This window comes from Erinaceus europaeus, chromosome 22 (genome assembly GCF_950295315.1).
Source record: "Erinaceus europaeus chromosome 22, mEriEur2.1, whole genome shotgun sequence".
NCBI classification, from domain to species: Eukaryota; Metazoa; Chordata; class Mammalia; order Eulipotyphla; family Erinaceidae; genus Erinaceus; species Erinaceus europaeus.
This window is the reverse complement of record NC_080183.1, coordinates 1,050,716-1,068,781: the sequence shown is the minus strand read 5'-3', so window position 1 is coordinate 1,068,781 and position 18,066 is coordinate 1,050,716. Positions and strand designations below refer to the sequence as shown.

Genomic DNA, 18,066 nt, shown 5'->3' with positions numbered 1-18,066 from the left:
CTTTCATGTGACCACCCATCCAGACTCTGAGACCTCAAGACAGCTGAGGTGCAGGGCTTGGGCACTGAGACTTGCAGCTCTCACCTGCCAGTAAGTTCCAGCCTGGAGCAACTTCTAGTGAGAAAATGCCAGCATGGGAGATCTGTGACGTCAGCACAAGGCTGGTGCTGGGACCATAGGCACTCTGGTGAGAGAAATGTCATGAGACCCATCTCCCCCAGATCCAGAGGGAGGGCTGATCTCCAACCCTGATGCAGCAGGAGTCGCCAGAGACAACTGCTCAGCATGGAGCTGCCCAGGGCTTCTGAGATTGGTTCTGTGGGGCCCGGCCTGAAATCTAGACTTGGCAGGAGGTCCCAGTTGGCTTAGAGACAGACGTGTCTCCACACACTGGATGAGCCTCACCAGCTTCTGAATCCCACAGAGAAGAGAGTCAGGCTCCCCTTTAGCTGGTCTTCAGTTGCAGGAAGGACTTTGGAAGCAACAGACATGCAAATTAATTAATTAAAGACCTGAAATTAATGTGCACAAAAAACTAAATTAATGTGCCCATACAAGAAACTAAATGTGTCTACTGCAGAACACAGAAAACAACACGCTGTGGGTGATGGTGAGGAATTTGAAAAAAGGATCAGTGTGATATGTCAGAGAGAGAGAGATAGAGACTCGAGCACCATACTGTCGTTCATGATGCTTTACTTGACATATTTACTTTGTTTTCATGCGGCGTTGAGGATTGGACTCAAGGCGTCACACATACAATGGGAGGAAGCCAGGATTAATGTTTTTGATATTTAAAAATCTCTTACAGGGCCAGGGAAATAACACAGTTGTTTGCACAACAGATGTTCATGACTGAGTTTAAGAGGTCCCAGTTTTAATCCCTGCACCACTACCTACTGGAGCTGAACAGTGCTCTGGTTAAAAATAGCGGTGAATAACACCGCTACCGTGTCTCAGTTAATGGCCCAAGCAATGGGAGCAAATTGGAAATTTCACTGTGCTTATTGGGCCCCAAAGTAGAGAGGTAAATTAGACCTTGAAGGAGTCTTTGGCCAAGTTAACCCTTGAAACTGGTGGGGGATGGGTTTCGCCCCGACCTCTTGCACCCCTGAGTGTGTGCTGTTCCCCTTATGTAGATCAACTGTCTCCCTTTGAAATTATTTTTGGCAGACCGCTGCCTCTGATGCCTGTCATAGCCCTGATGCTCTTGTCACTAATCCCACCACTGTTACCAAGTCCTTACAGAATCTCCAGCCTATATTGCAGGACAGTTGGAATGCTGTGGAACAGGCCTTGGGGAAGGACCAGTCACCAGCTCCACAGATGCCTCTGGTGGCTCCCCTTGGAGAGTATAAATGGTTGTCTTATAAAATAGGTGGGGTGGACCTGTTACTCCTGAGATAAAGAGAACTCTGCACTGCGTTAGGAGAGACTTGCTGTTTTTATGCCAATAGCTCAGGTGTGATCAGAGATAATATGGCCCAGCTTAAAAGGGGTTGAGGGAGCAAGAAGAAAGGAAGAATGAAATAACTTGGTTTGAATCTTTGTTTAGTTGGTCACAGTGGCTAACAAGCCTCATAACTGCCACAACAGGCCCACTTAGCGATAGTATTGCTTACTGTTAGGCCCTGTGTTTTAAACAAGTTAGTTAACTTTGTAACCCATAAAATAGAGAGTGTAAAGTTAATGGTCATGAAACAACAGTATATCCTACTAAGAGAAGTCAGAGATCCTAAAAAAAGAGTGGGACAGATGTCCTTTAAGAGTTATAAGAAGAGGAGGGATTATGAGAAAGCGAGTTTACCCAGAGGCTTGATTCAGAGTTCTCTCATTTTAAAAGTTCTCCATTTTTCCAGGCCGCCAGACAGAGGCCACCTGGCTCCTCAGATAGTGGGAAACTCCCTCTTGCTGAGCACCCAAGGCCAACTGGCTCTTCAGATGTTAAGATGTTAACGCCCCAAGGACAAATGTTTACAAAGAGTGAGATTACAGAACTCACCAAAAAAAAAAAAAAAAAAACCCTTTGCCCCTCTGACCATTTGAAAAAGACATGAGTTTGAAGATTCTGTCTCTCTCTCCCAGGCCATGGAGCCACTTTTGGCACTCTGGCTTGGGAGGGGACCCCTCAGCTTTCCTGAAGTCCTTATGTGTCAGTTCCTGTGTCTTTACATGTGTAAGTTGTTATAATGGCTATCCTGTGTGCTTGTGTAAATACTTTTATCTTCCTCTAAAAAAAAAGGTGAATGAATGAACAAATAATGCTTAAAAGGAAAAAGAAATCAACACCATTGTTCCAGTTGAGCCAGTCACAAAATAAATGTGGTCTATAAATATGAATAGTGTTTAGTCTCCATTTACTCATGACACAGGCAGTGTGAGAGCATCACTGAGCCCCCAGGACCCCCCCCCCATCCCATGCTCAGGTGGACACAGCTCCCTGGGGCCTTGCCACCCCCCAGGATAAGCTGTTGTCCCAGTGGCCACCGAGGTTGAGTCCCACAAAGCCAGGAAAGAAGCTCTTGAGCTCTCCAAGGGAGTTCGGAGAAAGCTCTCACCTCCTCCAGAGTCCCAGAATCACAGGAATAAATCATGCAGCCTGTCCCACGGGACAGCTGCCAGCACCTACCCCAGCCAAGATGGCGCCCTCTTCTGGAAGCCAGCAGAGCCTTACTCCCAGCTCACCCTCGGCAGCTCCCAGGCTCTCTCATACAAACATTGAAATGCCTAGAAAAAACCAGGATGGAGCCTGTGCATGTTTGCACACAGATGCACACATGCATACACATAGATATTAATGTATGAATAGGCACACATGTACATGCAGGTTATATGTTTAAACATGTCTGTTACTAGTTTATCCACAAATGAGAAGAGAATCGCCCACTCCAGAGGATGGGCTCGGGGAAAACCTGACTGAAAGTGATTCACAATGTAAAAGACAGGGTGGTGGGGAGAGCGTGATGGTTACGTAGAGACTCTTATGCTTAAGGCTCCACAGTCCCAGGTTTAGTCTCCTGTACCTCCATAAACCAGAGCTGAGCAAGGCCCTGGGAAAAAGAGACAAGAGACGGGCTGACAGATTTTCTGACTCTCCTTGTACACAGGACCCTGTGGCACACTGTTTAAAACACGCAGACACTGGATTTAAGAGCTTTATATAACCCAAGTCGAAGTGTACGATCAGTTCCTGCCAGAGACGAACACAGGCAAAGATGGCGGCTCACTTCTTCATTCCCTCACAGAAGGGTTCTAGGCAGAATTCTGCCACCTAGCCGATGGACTGATTTTTACTCCTCCCCCAGCAAGGGGTAAATAGGTGATATCACGGCGTGTGGTCAGTCAGAGAGAAGCAGCTGCATGTCCACTTGGCTGGAGGCAGGGTCTCTTCAGGGCGACTGAACCTCAGCTCAGAGAGGTGCAGACCTGGCTGAAGGCCACACAGCAAACGGATGTCAGAGTTCAAGTCTGAATGGCTGCACCTTAGGTTACTTCTCCTGACTGAAGTTTCTGGGTGCAGGGAGGTAGCACACCTTACCAGAGGCCCTGGGCTAGCAGCACACTCCGGTGGTGCTTCCTGGGGTGGGGAGGGGCAGTGCTGTGGTATCTCCTCCCCCAGTCTCTCCCCAACCCTTTCTGAAATGAAAACAGAAAAAAAAAAGTAGTAGAAGCACATGTGTGAGGCCCTAACATTGCAAAACAAAGCAAAGTGATGGAAGCTTCTAGAAAGTTCCCTTAAACATATCTACTGGGAGAGAAAGCAAGTGAGGGACATGGCTCTTGCGCACGAGTGAGGCCAATGATCTCTGCATGTCCGCATTCCAGTTGACAGTTCACGAGTGGACTCTTCATGCTGTTTCAGATATCTGGTTCTTGGGCAAAGATCCTGTTTCCTGCTTGCAAAGACCAAGCCAAGCACACAGTCCAGGATGCTGCTCCCTGTCTGTGCTACCCCTGCTTTAGTCAGACACACACACACACACACACACACACACACACACACACACACACACACCCCGTCGACTATAAACGCATCTCAGGTTTCTAGAAGCTTCTTCCACCCCCTCCTAAGCCTGGTTTCTCTGAGCTCCACTCTTGAGAGGTCTTGAGAGTTTCCAGGGATTTCAGAACCGGGAGAGGGTCTACTTTTCATGTCCTGCGGGTGGTATTTTGAGGTTCACAGAACCTGGAGTTCTGCTCAGTGAGTCCAGGCTGTGCTCTGGTGCCCTCACCCCATCTATCCAGCTAGCACCTGTGTGCACCCTAGACCCTCTGTTTCCTAACACCCACAGCCAGCCTACCCCAACCTGCAGGCCCCTGTACCCCACTCACCCCCTTATTCCTGGATCTAAAAAGCAGTCTCTGGGCATCTGCCCCCAGCAAGCCCTCTCAAGGCAGTCCCAGCTCCTGGAATGCACCAGAGACACTCCTAAGATCTGTGCCCAGGCTTCCCCTCCACTTCTACCTGCTCCTTCTCCTGTGGCTCTGCTCTCCTGCACCAGTGTCTTGGCCCCACATGCGGAGCCTTGTCTGCTCTGCTGTACTCTGAATAGGCGAGCAGCTCCCCCACACCCTAAGGCTTTGGGGGAAGCCAGGACAGGGACTTTCACAACAGCCAGGCCTCTGCCCACGGCTCCTCCTCACAACAAACCTAGTGAGAGCGTAGCCCCAGCTCCTGGGTGCAGTCTCGAACCCAGGACTTTCCTCTGGGTTGTCACTCTAACTTAAGCACCTCCCTCTCCATGTCCCAGACAGGCTTCACCAGGCAGGAGCCCTGCTAATTCCTCCAGTTTGGGGAGCAGCACCCCCAACCTCAGCTGCCCAAGAGTCCTGCCCCCGCCCCATCTGGCACTGGTGGAGGAAAAAGGAGGCTGAGGAGGAGAGACAGTCATGTTGCTCGGAGCCGTGTCACAGCGGGCCTGAGGGCTCTGAGCTCCGGGTGCCGGGTAAAGGGGCCCGAGAGGCAAGGCCTGCTCTCTTTCTGTGTTTCCTGAAGGGTCTGGGGTGACTTTGAAGTGTTTGGTCCTTGGGGCTGTGCCCTGGGCTGCAGTCCACGACCTGAGAGGCCAGTCTCAGCGTCTCCGTTTTGTCCAGCATGAATTCCTAGGATGAGAGAGAGAGCCTGCTGGACAGCCCACAGGCGGGCGTGGGCTCTGCGTGCACTTCCAGGTGTGCAGGGAGGGTGGGAGGGAGACTGCATGGAGCCAGGACCAGGCACGCCTTCTGCCCGTCTTGTATGCTCATTGCCCAGCTGCTGAGGGATGGACCGAGGTGAAGACAGGCTGGGGGTCGGGGCAGCCTGGGGCGTGGGGAGCTGCACCTGAATCAGGTCCAGCTTGGAGAAGACGTCCGTGGCCTCAGCAGCAGCGTGGGCAGAGGACCCGCAGCGCCCCGCCATGTGGCAGATGGCTGCGCGCACGTAGTGCAGCAGCTGGTCCTGCAGGAGGAGGGAGGAGGCTCTGCCCTAGACCTGGGCCCAGAGCCACCTTCCGGTCTGGGCTCCACTTCCAACGGGCCCTGGTGGTACCCCCCACCCTCCCAGTCTAGAAGGGCCTAGACTAATGGCTCCTCCCATGGGCACTCCTCCTGGAATCCTCTGTGCTCCATACCTGGGGCAGTTGCCAGCAGGGGACCCACAGGACCCCTGGACTCCTGGCTCCCAGGGCTCCAGGCTTGTCAGCTGCTGCAGCCTTGCCCCCAGCCTGAGAGAGAAAGGACCAGAAGGACTGAAAGGAGCTGTGGGCTGCTCACTCCCAGGACCCTCCTGCAGGCCTTCTAGACTCCAGCCTCACAAGGACCCCCAGGGCCTGAAAAGGAAGACCTCGCATTGGCTGACCAACTCTGCCCAGGAGGGCATGGCCCAGGCCTTGCTCCCCCAAGGCCAACACAGCACAGGTGCTGGGACAAGGGTCAGGGGTCCACAGGTGACTAGGCCAACACCCAAGGCCAGGACAGAGCAGCTCCAGACAGAAATCCCAGAATTCTGGGCACCAATCATGGGCCCAGGCTGGGACAAACCTTTCTGAGCAAGTCCTTTCCCATCTGTGGACAAGGGGGTGCAGATGAGGCAGCCCAGAGGCAGTGGGGCCTTTCTGGTCAGCCCTGTGCTAAGAGCTGTCCGGTCACCACCAGGGAGACCAAGAGTTGCTGTGGCCTGGAGGGGCCAGGTGGTAGGGCACAGGACTTGCATGAGTGAGGGCCTCCCAAGTTTGATCTGCAGCCCTGCTGGTGCCATAGTTGCTCTGGTCCTCTCTCTCCCTCTCCCCCTCCCTCTCACTTTCTCTCTGCTTCTCTTAGCAATAAATCTATTAATTCCTGGGTGTGGAGACAGTAGGATGGTTCTGCAAATGACTCTCCTGCCTGAGGCTCTGAGGTACCAGTTTCAATCCCCAGCACCATCATCAGCCAGAGCTGAGCAGGGCTCTAGTCAAAAAATAAATAAATAAATTTCCCAAATAAATAAATAAATTTCCTGAACATAGTATGCTTACCTAATGTCAGTTTTTTAATATTTTATTTATTAGATAAAGAGAAATCAAGAGAGGGGAGGGAGAGATAGAAAGGGATAGGGAGACCCCTGCAGCCTTGTGAAGTCTCCCCCTTGCAGGTGGAAACCAGGGGCTGAACCTGGGACCTTGTGCACTGTAGCAGACATTCTCAACCAGGTTTGCCACTGCCCAGCCCCTCTAGGTGTCAGCTTTTAACTGAGGCACTAGCCTTGCAGCAAAACTGAATAAACTCCCAGTTCTTTTCAGGCCTGGAGCTGGGTTTCCCACCTCTGCTTCCGTTTCTCTTTAATACTATCCTTATTTATTATTTATTTATGAGGGGGGAGAGGATCAGAGCATCACTTGGGCCCACGTGATGTTGGAGATGACACTTAGGACCTCATGGTGGTATGCCCAACACTTTATCCACTGTGCCACCTCTCAGGCCGTCTGGCTCTGTGTGCCCATGGCACACGTGTGAGGGAGAGAGTTGGGGTGGAGATTACTGAGGAAACAGCACTTCCCAGTCCCTGTCCCCATCCCTGACCAGCTCACTGCACTCACGCTGCTGCTGCACATGTCTTTCTGGGAGGTGGGACCATGTTCCAGCTGCCACCACCGCCCCTGCCTGAGGTGACACTTCTTCTGCAGCTGACACAACTGGGTCTTGAGGTTCTAGGGGGCGAGGCAGGTGTCCACAAAATGGTGCAGGATTTTAGCACTACCACTAGAGGGCAGAGGCTCTCTGCAAATGTCCTATTCTCGCCAAGAATCAAGCACAGGTTGAAATTTCTTTCTCCTGTCCTCTGCCCTTCTGTGTCCCCAAGCCCCGAATGCAGCAGGCAAACTCCTCATGCCTGCTCTGCCTGACATGCCATCTGCCTGAAGTTCAGAGAGAGCATAGCCCTGCCCAGGGTGGGGGGCGGGTAGCACCTGAGAGGCTGAGCTGCATTTGAACCCCAGCCTGTCTCCCTCAGAGCTCAGGGCTCTGTGCCAAGAAGCAGGGGCCCTTCCAGTATGAGCTGAGCCTCAGGGGAAAGCCTGAGTCAGCCCGCAGGAGGGGAGAGAGAGGGCTGGAGGGCACACTTCTGAAGGGGCACTGCACCCAGAAGCTCTCGGGAGCCCACCCAACTCCAGGCCTCTAGGGTGCAGGGAGAAGGGGGTCCCCCACCCCCAGTGCTCTCAGCAGCTGTTACCGGGATCAGAGTCCTGTGGGTCTGCTCTAGAGACTCCAGGCACTGGTGGGCAGCCTGGCTCATCTTGGAGAAGAGTTCTAGATGCTTCTGGGCATCCCAGCTGGCTGTGAGGAGCCTTTCGTAATAGTCCACCAGGGCCTCTACCCGCAGCTCCCCTGGGTCCCCTGCTTGCTGGCAGCCTAGGGAGACAGACAAACCAGGCTGGGTGGGCACGGAGCCCACAAGATGCCCTCGGGTGGGGCTTATGCTGCTGCCCCCGCAATCTAGCCCCCAAACAGGTGTTTCCTAGTCCCACAGAGGGGCTCCAGTCCCTGACAGGCTCTGAGGCTCCAACACACTGGAAGGCCGACCACCAAGCCCACCCCAAGGGGTGAGAGTTGTAGCCTGCGCCTGTGCTCTTCCCACTCGGAATTCAACGAGCTATGTGAAGTCTCCCCTGAGCTCCAGGGAAGAGACCTGGGTGCGGACAGATCCGCTCCACATCGCTCACCCCAGTGGCCAAAATCTAACTCCCAGACCCACTGCTTCCTGGCTGGGCAGCCTTGGGCAAGCTCCTTAACCTCTTTGAGCCTGGGTAGCTCAGAGGATAGAGGGCAGGGCTTTCAGGCTTGAGGCCGCAGACCTGACCCCTGGCATCCTGTATGCCAGTGCAGAGCTCTCTCCAACAGATCAATAAGCAGATGATAACTAAAACAAATAAAATGTATTTTTACCTTAATGAGAGAGAGATACAGCAAGAAACAGAAGTACAGAGAGAGAGCAGAGGGCTGCTTAGCTCTAATTTGTGGTGGTTCTGGGGATTAAACCTGGGACTTTAGAGCCTCAAAATGAAAGTCTTTTTGCAAACCACTATACTGTCTCCCCCTGCCCATAAAGAGACCTTTTTCAGGGTACAGAAATGAGGCTCCTTAAGCCACAAACGTGCATGAGAAAGGTCACAAGTTTTGGTCTGTGGTGCCGTAAGGGAACGCCGCTTCACCAGTCTGTTGCCTGTGTAATTATGAATGCATGCATGTGTTTACCAGAGTACTGTCAGCTCCAGCTGACAGGGATGGAGCATGTACGCTGGTGGCTCAGGCATGAAAGGCTTTTTGCACAGCCACTATGCTGTCTCTCTGGCCCTGTCTGTGTGACTCCTGATAAGAGAAAAACAGAAGCAAGTCCGGAGGCCAGAGGAATAGCAGTAGCAGTGGCTGGACCACGCCACCACGTTAAGGACAAGCCAGCGTGCTCCCGCTCGGCTCACACCATCTGCACAACCTGCATGAGGAAGCAGAGGCCCACCTGGGGGTCTCAGGCAGCTGTCACCTCGCTCCCCCGTGCAGACGCCATCCTGCCGCTGAGACTCAGAGGAGTCACGGCACTCCCACCCCACTCCCGCACCATCCATAGGCGGGTGTCCCGGGGAAGTCTGCACGCACCCTTGGGGGCTGCCTCCAGGACCCGGTTCAGATAGTCTTCAAAGCACTGGTGCCCCTCCACCGCTCTCTCCAGCCTCCTCTGCCTGCCGAGAGAACGAGGGATGGAGGGTGACCCCTGCCGAGGGTCACTGCCTCAGTTTCTCCCCTGAGCCAAGCAAGCCAGCTGGGGGGTGCTGGTGGTCAGGTGGCAAGGAAGGGGAGTGGGAGGGTGTCCTAGTGCTGGGACCCAGGGGTCTCTCCTGGAGACTGCCCCCCATGCCAAGACCTGGGACCCAGGGGTCTCTCCTGGAGACTGCCCCCCCATGCCAAGACAGCATGTCTGCAATGGGGTGGGGCTGTGAACTCTGCCCCCACTTCCTAGGCTGGCTGGGCTCTCACCTGGGCACCCACATATTTTTCATTTTATTTTTATTTTACTTTATTATTATTTTTTTTTCTCCAGATCCCTGTTCAACTCTGGCTGATGGTGGTATGAGAACTGAGCCTGGAACTTTTGGTGTCTCAGGCATGAAAGGCTTTTTGCAGAACCACCAGGCTATCTCCCCAGCCTTGGGTACCCACCTACATCTTGTGAGTGCTCATTCTGAAGTAGACGGGTGGAATGAGGGGCCCGCAGCCCCCAGACGGAAGACACTGCCTAGTCCCGCCAGACTCCGAGGGGCCTCTCAGAGACAAGTCTCTCAGTGGCCCAGGGCAGCAGGAAGGGTGGGCTGCCCTTGTCAGCTGAGCCACAGGCCTGTGGTGCTGTGCAGAGTGAGCCGCTCTGCCTTAACACACCGCCCCAGAAAACGCTGGAATGCCTCCTTTCCTTCCTCCTCCCAACTTACTTCTTTTTCTTTCAAATTTATATTCTTTTTTTAAACTTTATTTATTTTGTCTGAGAGGTCAAAGAGAAATGGAGAGGAGGGGGAGATAGAGATGGAGACAGGGAAACACCTGCAGCCCTGCTTCACCACTTGTGAAGCTTCCCCCCTGCGTATGGGGGCTTGAACCTGGACCCTTGTGCATGGTGACGCATGCACTCAGCCAGGCCCTCCTTTTCCTTCTTTGTAGGAGCGTCAACTTTCCTTTTCTCATTCTTTTTACTTTAGAGAGCAGAAAGAGAGAGAGAGAAAAGAGGGGATGGAGGGAGAAAGACACCCTGCCCCCCGCCCGGCACTCACCTACCAGCTGAGAAATCTACGGACCAAATAGTCCCTTTCTCCACCACTCCCAAGTGAACCGAGACACTCATTAAAAAATACATAGGATTCTTATTGAGGAGAGTGAGCAGAGCCTCCCTCAGTCTGTGGTGGTGGGGATGGAACCCAGGGCCTCAGGCATGCAAGTCCTGCACTCTGCTTGCTGGGCCAGCTCCCTGGCTGATCTCTGTGTGTATGGGGTTGCACAGGATAGCTGCCCCTGCCCTTCCTTAGGGAACTCAGCTCTGATTTATGGTGGTTCTGGGGATTAAATCTGGGACTCTAGAGCCTCAAAACCAAAGTCTCCCCCTCTGCTCACCAGAGCACCCCTCCCCTTCCAGCCACCCACCCCCACCTCACCCCCCCTCCACTGCTGGTGGCCCTGAGGCTGTACAGAGTCTCTCGGACCCGGGGCCCCTCATACTTGGCCTGGAGCTGGAAGAGCTCTTGTAGCAGAGCCTGAAGGTCTCCGTTCTGGTCCCAGGAGTATCTCAGGTCAATCTCCCGGTGGGTGTCCATGTTCTCTGGTACTGTCCCACCACCCTCCTGTGAGCTCCAGGTGGGAAGGAGGGTGGCACCTGCAGCTTCTCTCCTGACCCTCCTGAGAGGCCTCAGCAGCCAGTTGTTTCACAGAAAGGGAAACCGAGGATCAGGGAGGAGCTCCCTATCAGTTCCAGGCTGTCCAGCAGAAGCAGAACTCACAGAAACCAAAAGTCTAGGACCTTGGGGCTGCTCTGAAGTCTGGGGGGGCCATCCATGCCTCTCTCTAGCAGAGGAGATGACCTTGACACCCCATAATTTGTAGGACCCCCATCACCACAAAATCCTAAAAGCACTTGGAAATTCCAACAGGCTCCTGGGAAGAGTTGGGGTACAGGGCTGGGGTGGCCCACAGGGCACAGAGGCACCATTGTGACCTCTGCCCCCACTCCGCCTGCCCATCTCCACAGTAACTGGCACTGTCCCAGTGTCCCAGTGTCCCAGGCTGAGCAGAGCCAGAAGCCTGTGAGGCCTCTGGGTCCTCCAACCTCAAGGACCACAGTTGCTCAAACCTCCTCCAAGAACAGAGCCCAGAAGAGGTCCTAACTTCTCCATACTTGTTTGGTCATTTTTACCAGAGCACTGATCAGCTCTGGCTTCTTTCTGGTGGTGCAGGAGATTAAATCTGGAACTTCAGAGCCTCAGGCATGAGGCACTTTGCATAGCCATTAGGCTTATCTACCCACCCCCCCACCCCCATATTTATTCTAGACAGAGGCAGAGAACTAGGCCACAGACCAAGCTTCCTTCAGTGCCGTGGGGGAAGGCCCCAGTTTGGGTCGCAAACAATACACTGTTCAAGCGAGCTACTTGCAATTCTGAAGGAACTGACGGAATGCAGGAGCTGGATGCAAGAGCTGTCTGTCTGTCGGCAGATGCAGCTTTTGTATCTTAACCCTTCCCTGTGGAAGACTCCCCACCCCACATCCATTATCTTCCCCTCAGATCCAACAGTCCTGGCCTCAGGGACCTGGTGACACTCTGCCGAGCCCTGCCACCCACTGTGGATGCCATCTGATGCCCCCTCAGCTACTGCAGGGGACCTGGCTAGACCTGTTGCAAACTCTGACTGTGCTGGCTTCTCGTGGAAAGGAGGCTGCATGGGGGGAGGATACAGACAGAGCCCAGGAGCCGGACTGGCCTGCAGAGGAAGGTGGATGTCACAGGACAGGTGGGCAGAGTCCTGTGTCAGATCCTCCCCACACAGCCCTGCATCCCAGAAGCCCTCATGCTCTCACCCCAACCCTGCTCTCACCCCAGACTCTTCCCAGGAGCCTGGGAATTCCTAGGTGCTTTTAGGATTTCGTGGTGATGGGGACCCCACAAGTTATGGGGTGTCGAGGTCATCTCCTTTGCTAGAGAGAGGCACAGCTGACCCCCCTGGACTGCAGAGCAGCCCCAAGGCCGTAGACGTTTGGATTCTGTGAGTTCTGTGTTGAAATCTGCATGGGGTGTTGGAAGTAACCAGATAGTCTTGGGACCAAAAGACAGGAAATTGGTGAAGGCTGGGCTGTGTCTCCAGCCGGGGGCCCTGGGGACTTGGAAGAAGACCCCAAAGCGTCCCCAACTCTGAACCAAAGCATCAGCCATCATCCAGGAGGGAGAACACAGTGTCCCCTGAGAGCAGAGGATTTGGCAGGGTGGGGGTGGGGCAGAGCAGGCTTCTATGCACCCTGGCCCCTCTGTCCCCTTGCCAACACAGCTGGCTTGGCTATGTCTGCCTGACAGGCGCTCCACCCCCGAGGACAGAAGCAGCGCTTGAATGCCACCAGGACATGGCGTCTTTCTGCTCTCTCACAAAGTGGCTTCTGCAAAAAGCTGTGATGTGTCGTTTCTCTAAGTGTCGTGAGAGGACTACTAGTCAGATACTGCAAGGGTCTTTCTATCTGACTTAACTGAAACTAGAAAGAATTGAGCTACTTCCTGTGGGAGAAATGAAAGGGGGGGGCCAGGTGGTGGTGCACCTGGTTAAGTGCATGTATTATCAAGCATAAGGACACAGGTTCAAGCCCCCAGTTCCCACCAGCAGGGAAAAGCTTCATGAGTCCTGAAGCAGACCTTCAGGTGTCTCTTTCTATCTCCCCTTTCCTCTCAATTTCTCTGTTCTATCAAATAAAGTTTAGAAAAAAGAATGGAAGAGGGAGAGAGGGAGGCGGGGAGGGATGTGAGGACTAGAGCATTGCTCGGTGCCAGCACCAGGTGTATCTGGGCTTGAACCTACAGACATGCAAGCTGGTGTTCTCACAGACGCAGCTGTCCTGTCAGGGAGCCCAGTGCTGGGGACCCCGTGCCCTTGGTCACTCAGCCCAGCCTAGCCCAGCATGGCGCCACCTCAGCCCCCACACTACACTCAGACTCCAGGGGAGGCCACAGCCTAGTGTTTATTTCTCAGCCTTCTGTGAACAATCTGATGGTGCTGGAGTTGTCTTTGGGGCAGTGCCGTCCTGAGGCCCAAAAGAGTCACCTCACAGGGGACCCCTTCTCTGATCTTGTACGGGGCCTCGATGGACGTGGAGGGAGTGATACTTCTTAGCCCCACAGCCAGGATGCCAGAGCTGACCCAGCTGAGCCCAGCAGGACGTTGGATGAGGTGGACAGTCCAGCCGCACCTGGGGAGGAGGGGAAAGGGCTCAGGGCTCAGGGGACAGGGGCCCCGCCACCCTGACAGGGTGTAGGGTTGGCGGCGGGGACCCTGGGAGGCAGGAGGCTAGCCTGCCCCCTCAAAGGCTCAGGGCGTCTGTCTAGGGAGAGGCAGGTGTTGCTAAGAGAGGGGACCTGAGCCCTACAGGTGACCTCCCCACCCCCATCGGGGCTGCCCCCAAGACCACAGCTGCCTCACTGTCCACACAGGTGGGGACACAGGGAGGGGACCTCACAGGTGCTGTGGGGGCATGTGGAGTGCGGAACACCTGGGCAGAACCTGTACCCTCTACCCACACCCCAACCACAGGAGGGAACAGTGAGGACCCAGAGCCGGGGGGGTGGCCCCTTCAGGAGACCCCTTGGCAGCCTCCCCCCAGCTGGCCTGAGGCCTCCCCTTGCCCCCACCTGGGACACTCACCCACAGACTGGAGAGTCGCCACTAGGCCTCCAGCGGCCACTCCACCCCCGTTGGCAATGGCGGCTGAGGACATCATGCTGGCAGCGATGGAGGAGGCGGCGATGCCTGCCCCGGTGAAGCCCACGGCACCCAGGACCACGGGTGCAGCTGCCACAGTCACAACTGCAGGGGGCAGGACCATTAGGTGGCCGTGGAGGGACCCCCAGGACCCTGGCTCTTACAGCAGGGGCACCAGCTCCCAGGATGTCCATCAGGAAAGAGCATGGCCCCTAGGGTCACTGAGCCTGAAGCTCTGGTCACAGCTGGGACTGCTTCCAGGAGGGCAAGCAAGGGGAGGGGATGGGCTGGGTCCTGTTTGGGGGTCTTGGGGAGCACTAGCCCCTGCTGGAGGAGCCCGAGGAACACTAGAAGACGGGGCTTGTGGTGGGCACTGAGCCCAGGGGCACCCTGGGCAGGGTCTCCACCAGGGCCTGGGTTGCTGGCCCTGACTGTGTTTGGTTCCTGTGCCTGAGGTCTACTCCCTTCCAGTGTCCCCCCCTCAGGCCCCCACGCCACAGTCCCCAGGTGGGTGGGGCCAAGCTCCTCCTAAGGCTACTCACCTCCTCCGACCAGAGCAGCAAATATGTCTGTGGACAAAGACTAGGATGAGAGCCCCGCCCACTGCCTTTCCAGCCTCTCCACCCTCCCCACAGGCTGGGCAGCCAGGCCCAGGCTCGAACCCCATCAGAGGAGAGAGGGTTAGAACCCGAGGCCTCAGGTTTGCTGACCCAGTGCTCCCCCGCTGAGCTGTCTCCCCACCCACCAGCAACAGCCGCATCTGCCCCTGGTGCTCTGACCAGAGAGAAGGCTGTGGGCTTCCCTGGGCCTCCTGGCTGTGGGCAGTCACCCAGGCTCAGACCCGCTCAGAGCCGCCTAGGGGTCAGAAGGCCCCAGATGCAGCTTCTCTAGAAAGGTCTCCTTTCCGCAATGCAGTGGACAGAGCCAGGCCCAGTGCTCTGACCCCTGCCTCACCCCCATGGCTCTGAAGCCAAGGTATCAATTGAGTCTGAAAGTGTCTGTTTGCAGGGGAATCAGCTGGGGTGCAGGTCACTGGGAAGCACAGCCACCCAGGCCCCAGGGCCAACCTGCCTGGCCCCTCTGCAGACACTTTCACCCTGAGCTTTGGCGCAGGGCCCTCGGGTCCTGAAGCATTGCAGAGGCCCTGCCCTCCATCCTGAGCTGGGCAGGGGGTGGGCGAGGCCTGGGGATCAGTGCCCCCCAACAGTTACCTGCCATCGTCCCTGCTCCTGAGGGGTCTCTGGGGATCCCGGGTACAAGCAGCAGAGTCCTAGAGTGTGTAGGGTGACGGGAAGGTCTCTCTTCCTTTGAAAAGAAGCAGAGGGTGTGTTCAAGGGGTGGGCAGCTGTGCACCAGGGTCCCCAAGACCCAGGAGGACCTGCACACCAGCGCCCCCCAGCTCTAAGAAGTCTAGTGCGGAGGCCTATTAAGGACTGCTGTGTGGGCGGTGAGAGCTGGAGAGAGGGCAAGGCCGGGGTCTGCTGGGGCCTCACCCCACAGAGAGGGAAGGGGAGTAAGGCACACTCCTGGCAGCTCCAGGCCACAGCCCTGCACCCTGACTCCCCTGAGCCCTGGGCCACCTCTCTCCAGAGCCCCTGGATCTACTCCTGCCCGAACCCTGGGCCACCTCTCTCCAGAGCCCCGGGGTCTACTCCTGCCCGTAACCCTGGGCCACCTCTCTCCAGAGCCCCCGGGTCTACTCCTGCCACAGCCCTGGGCCACCTCTCTCCAGAGCCCCCGGGTCTACTCCTGCCACAGCCCTGGGCCACCTCTCTCCAGAGCCCCCGGGTCTACTCCTGCCAGAGCCCTGGGCCACCTCTCTCCAGAGCCCCCGGGTCTATTCCTGCCCGAGCCCTGGGCCACCTCTCTCCAGAGCCCCCGGGTCTACTCCTGCCCGAGCCCTGGGCCACCTCTCTCCAGAGCCCCCGGGTCTACTCCTGCCAGAGCCCTGGGCCACCTCTCTCCAGAGCCCCCGGGTCTACTCCTGCCCGAGCCCTGGGCCACCTCTCTCCAGAGCCCCCGGGTCTACTCCTGCCCGAGCCCTGGGCCACCTCTCTCCAGAGCCCCCGGGTCTACTCCGGCCCGAACCCTGGGCCACCTCTCTCCAGAGCCCCCGGGTCTACTCCGGCCCGAACCCTGGGCCACCTCTCTCCAGAGCCCCCGGGTCTACTCCGGCCCGAACCCTGGGCCACCTCTCTCCAGAGCCCCCGGGTCTACTCCTGCCCGAACCCTGGGCCACCTCTCTCCAGAGCCCCTGGGTCTACTCCGGCCCGAAGGCATCAGCAGCTTCCCGTCTGCTTCCTGTGACTTAGCTGCCTTTTGGTGGCAGATGGGAATACTAAGTACAGACCAGCCACCCCACTACTTTCCTTCTTTAGAAAATATTTATTTATCTGAAATAAGAGAGATCCACAGCACCACTCCACCAAATAAGGTGCAGGGGCTTGAACTCACGGCCTCAAGCCCACAAGTCTGGGGCTCTGCTGCTGGGCCACCTCCGGGGCCTCTGCCCCCTGCACCCACTCACCCAAATGTGACTCAGTGGGTGACACAAGGACCTCAGGAGACTAGCTTGTTGCCAGGGCCACTTGCACTGCACCTGACCTCTAGAGCAGGGCTGGGACCATGTGGGTATCTGTCTCTCAGGCCCAGCAGGCCAGACTGGCAGCTCACAGCACTGGACTCTGAAAACAGCCCAGTCTGCCCTGAGGGGCCTCAGGCAGACCGCTCCCCTCCCCTCCCCTCCCTCCAGGCAGGCCCGCATGGCCTCACCCCTGACCTGGAGAGAAAGGTCCCCAGGGGCTCCAGGTCTCTGTGTCCTCGCAGCCAGCTCCCAGATCTCAAGAAACATGTTCCAGGGAAGGAGTGAACAGGCAAGATCCTAGGGGTGCCGGGGGTGGGAGGGCCCCTACCTTCTCCCTCTCTCCCTCCCTGTCTCTCTCTCTCCTTCCCTCCTTTCTCTCCTCTCTGTCTCTCCCTCTCCCTCCCAACTCTCCCCTCAAGGATCGTCTCTCTCTTCTACCCCCTCCTTACTCTCCCCACTTGTCTGCCTCCTGAGAACAAGCTGCTGTAATAAGAGGCCCCCTCAGGCCTTTAGCTGCTCCACTCCAGGGAAGGGGGACACTGTGGAGCCATGGGGCAGCAGGGGGCTGGGGGGCTCCTGTGCCCCCCAGGAGCTGCCTGGTGCATCTCAGAGGCAGGGGGACAAGGTCACACCTGTCCCCCTCCTGTTCTGGGTGCCACCCCCAGTTCTTCTCTGTAATGGCCCGTGGAGCTGACGGTGGCCAGGCATTTGCTGCAGAAAGGCAGGTGCTCCAGCTCACACCCACAGCTACACCCTCAACCTCTGCCCCAAATGAAGGGGCTCCAGAGTCACATAGCAACTAGATCAAAGGTCCCTGCCCCCATGTCTCCTGCACCCTGCCTGCCCCCCACCCCCCAGCCCCTCTACAGGCTCTGCCCCTGCTCACAGCAGCCTCCAGTCTGGGGGGAACCCAGGCAAGGGCTCCCCGCAGGCCCCAGACATAGCCAGCCCCTCCCCACAAATATCAGCCGGGGGGAGCAAAGGACAGTTCTGCCCGCCCCGATTCCCAGGGACCCCACCCCAACCCAGGGACCCAGCCCAGCCCAGCCCAACCCCACCCCACCCCACCCCACCCCACCCCACCCCACCCCACCCCACCCCACCCCAGGGACACAGCCCAGCCCAGCTCACTGTGTTGGCTCACTGAGAAGCAGGAGCTGCCTCCTCAAGCTGCAGAGGGAGAAGCATCTGCAGCTTCTGAGCTGCCAGCAGCCAGCCAGGACCACCCCTGCCCCTACGCCAGCCAATCAGGTTGGTTTCGGTTTCCTCAGGCTGCAGGGGGGAGGGGGGGAGAGCCAGCCACCAGCAGCCAGCCAGGCATCACCCCTGCCCCCACGCCAGCAGATCTGGTTGGTTTCGGTTTCCTGGGAGTGAAACCAAGAATGCTCTTCTCTGTGCTTTAGTCAAAGGACACGTCCACTTGTTACAGAAGGTGGGAGCATGGAGGTGTCATCTTACCGGGGTGGGGAGTGGGGCCTGTTCTTTCTCAGACCCCCCAGGCAAAGCACCACAAGCCAGGAAACCCTTGTCAGCCCCCA

General features: G+C 56.6%; 2 protein-coding genes across 6 annotated transcripts; both read right to left on the bottom strand.

Moving 5' to 3' along the window:
• Window positions 1-3,216: 3,216 nt before the first annotated feature.
• CCDC197 (coiled-coil domain containing 197) lies at window positions 3,217-12,472 on the bottom strand. Of its 3 annotated transcripts, XR_009547199.1 has the most exons (8): window positions 10,711-12,472; window positions 9,106-9,188; window positions 7,685-7,863; window positions 7,053-7,163; window positions 5,610-5,702; window positions 5,321-5,437; window positions 4,813-5,103; window positions 3,217-4,777 (listed from the first exon to the last, which is right to left on the bottom strand). XR_009547199.1 is itself a non-coding variant. In XM_060180983.1 (7 exons), the coding sequence occupies exons 1-7, from the start codon at window positions 10,803-10,805 to the stop codon at window positions 4,909-4,911; spliced, it is 873 nt and encodes a 290-aa protein (XP_060036966.1). In that variant the 5' UTR covers window positions 10,806-12,472; the 3' UTR covers window positions 3,217-4,908. The 3 variants fall into 3 exon arrangements, 2 of the variants coding, with proteins under 2 accessions (XP_060036966.1, XP_060036967.1); XM_060180983.1 differs by having other exon boundaries at window positions 3,217-5,103; XM_060180984.1 differs by lacking the exon at window positions 5,321-5,437 and having other exon boundaries at window positions 3,217-5,103.
• A 710-nt stretch (window positions 12,473-13,182) lies between these two features.
• LOC103118873 (interferon alpha-inducible protein 27-like protein 2) lies at window positions 13,183-17,754 on the bottom strand. Of its 3 annotated transcripts, none has more exons than XM_007529092.3 (5): window positions 17,660-17,753; window positions 15,156-15,249; window positions 14,487-14,513; window positions 13,888-14,049; window positions 13,183-13,435 (listed from the first exon to the last, which is right to left on the bottom strand). In XM_007529092.3, the coding sequence occupies exons 2-5, from the start codon at window positions 15,160-15,162 to the stop codon at window positions 13,356-13,358; spliced, it is 276 nt and encodes a 91-aa protein (XP_007529154.2). In that variant the 5' UTR covers window positions 15,163-15,249; window positions 17,660-17,753; the 3' UTR covers window positions 13,183-13,355. The 3 variants fall into 3 exon arrangements, with proteins under 3 accessions (XP_007529154.2, XP_060036968.1, XP_060036969.1); XM_060180985.1 differs by having other exon boundaries at window positions 17,673-17,690; XM_060180986.1 differs by lacking the exon at window positions 14,487-14,513 and having other exon boundaries at window positions 17,660-17,754.
• Between the last annotated feature and the right edge of the window lie 312 nt (window positions 17,755-18,066).

Excerpts from the sequence above, each read along its gene's own strand:
- LOC103118873 (XM_007529092.3), bottom strand. Across the intron at positions 14,050-14,486 it reads TGCTGCTCTGGTCGGAGGAG|TTGTGACTGTGGCAGCTGCA; the intron begins GTGAGTAGCCTT and ends TGCCCCCTGCAG. Across the intron at positions 13,436-13,887 it reads GGCGACTCTCCAGTCTGTGG|GTGCGGCTGGACTGTCCACC; the intron begins GTGAGTGTCCCA and ends CCTCCTCCCCAG.
- CCDC197 (XM_060180983.1), bottom strand. The coding sequence starts at position 10,805 with ATGGACACCCACCGGGAGATTGACCTGAGATACTCCTGGGACCAGAAC. Across the intron at positions 5,703-7,052 it reads AAGACATGTGCAGCAGCAGC|GCTGGGGGCAAGGCTGCAGC; the intron begins GTGAGTGCAGTG and ends TTTCTCTCTCAG. Across the intron at positions 5,104-5,320 it reads CCAAGCTGGACCTGATTCAG|GAATTCATGCTGGACAAAAC; the intron begins GTGCAGCTCCCC and ends CTCTCATCCTAG.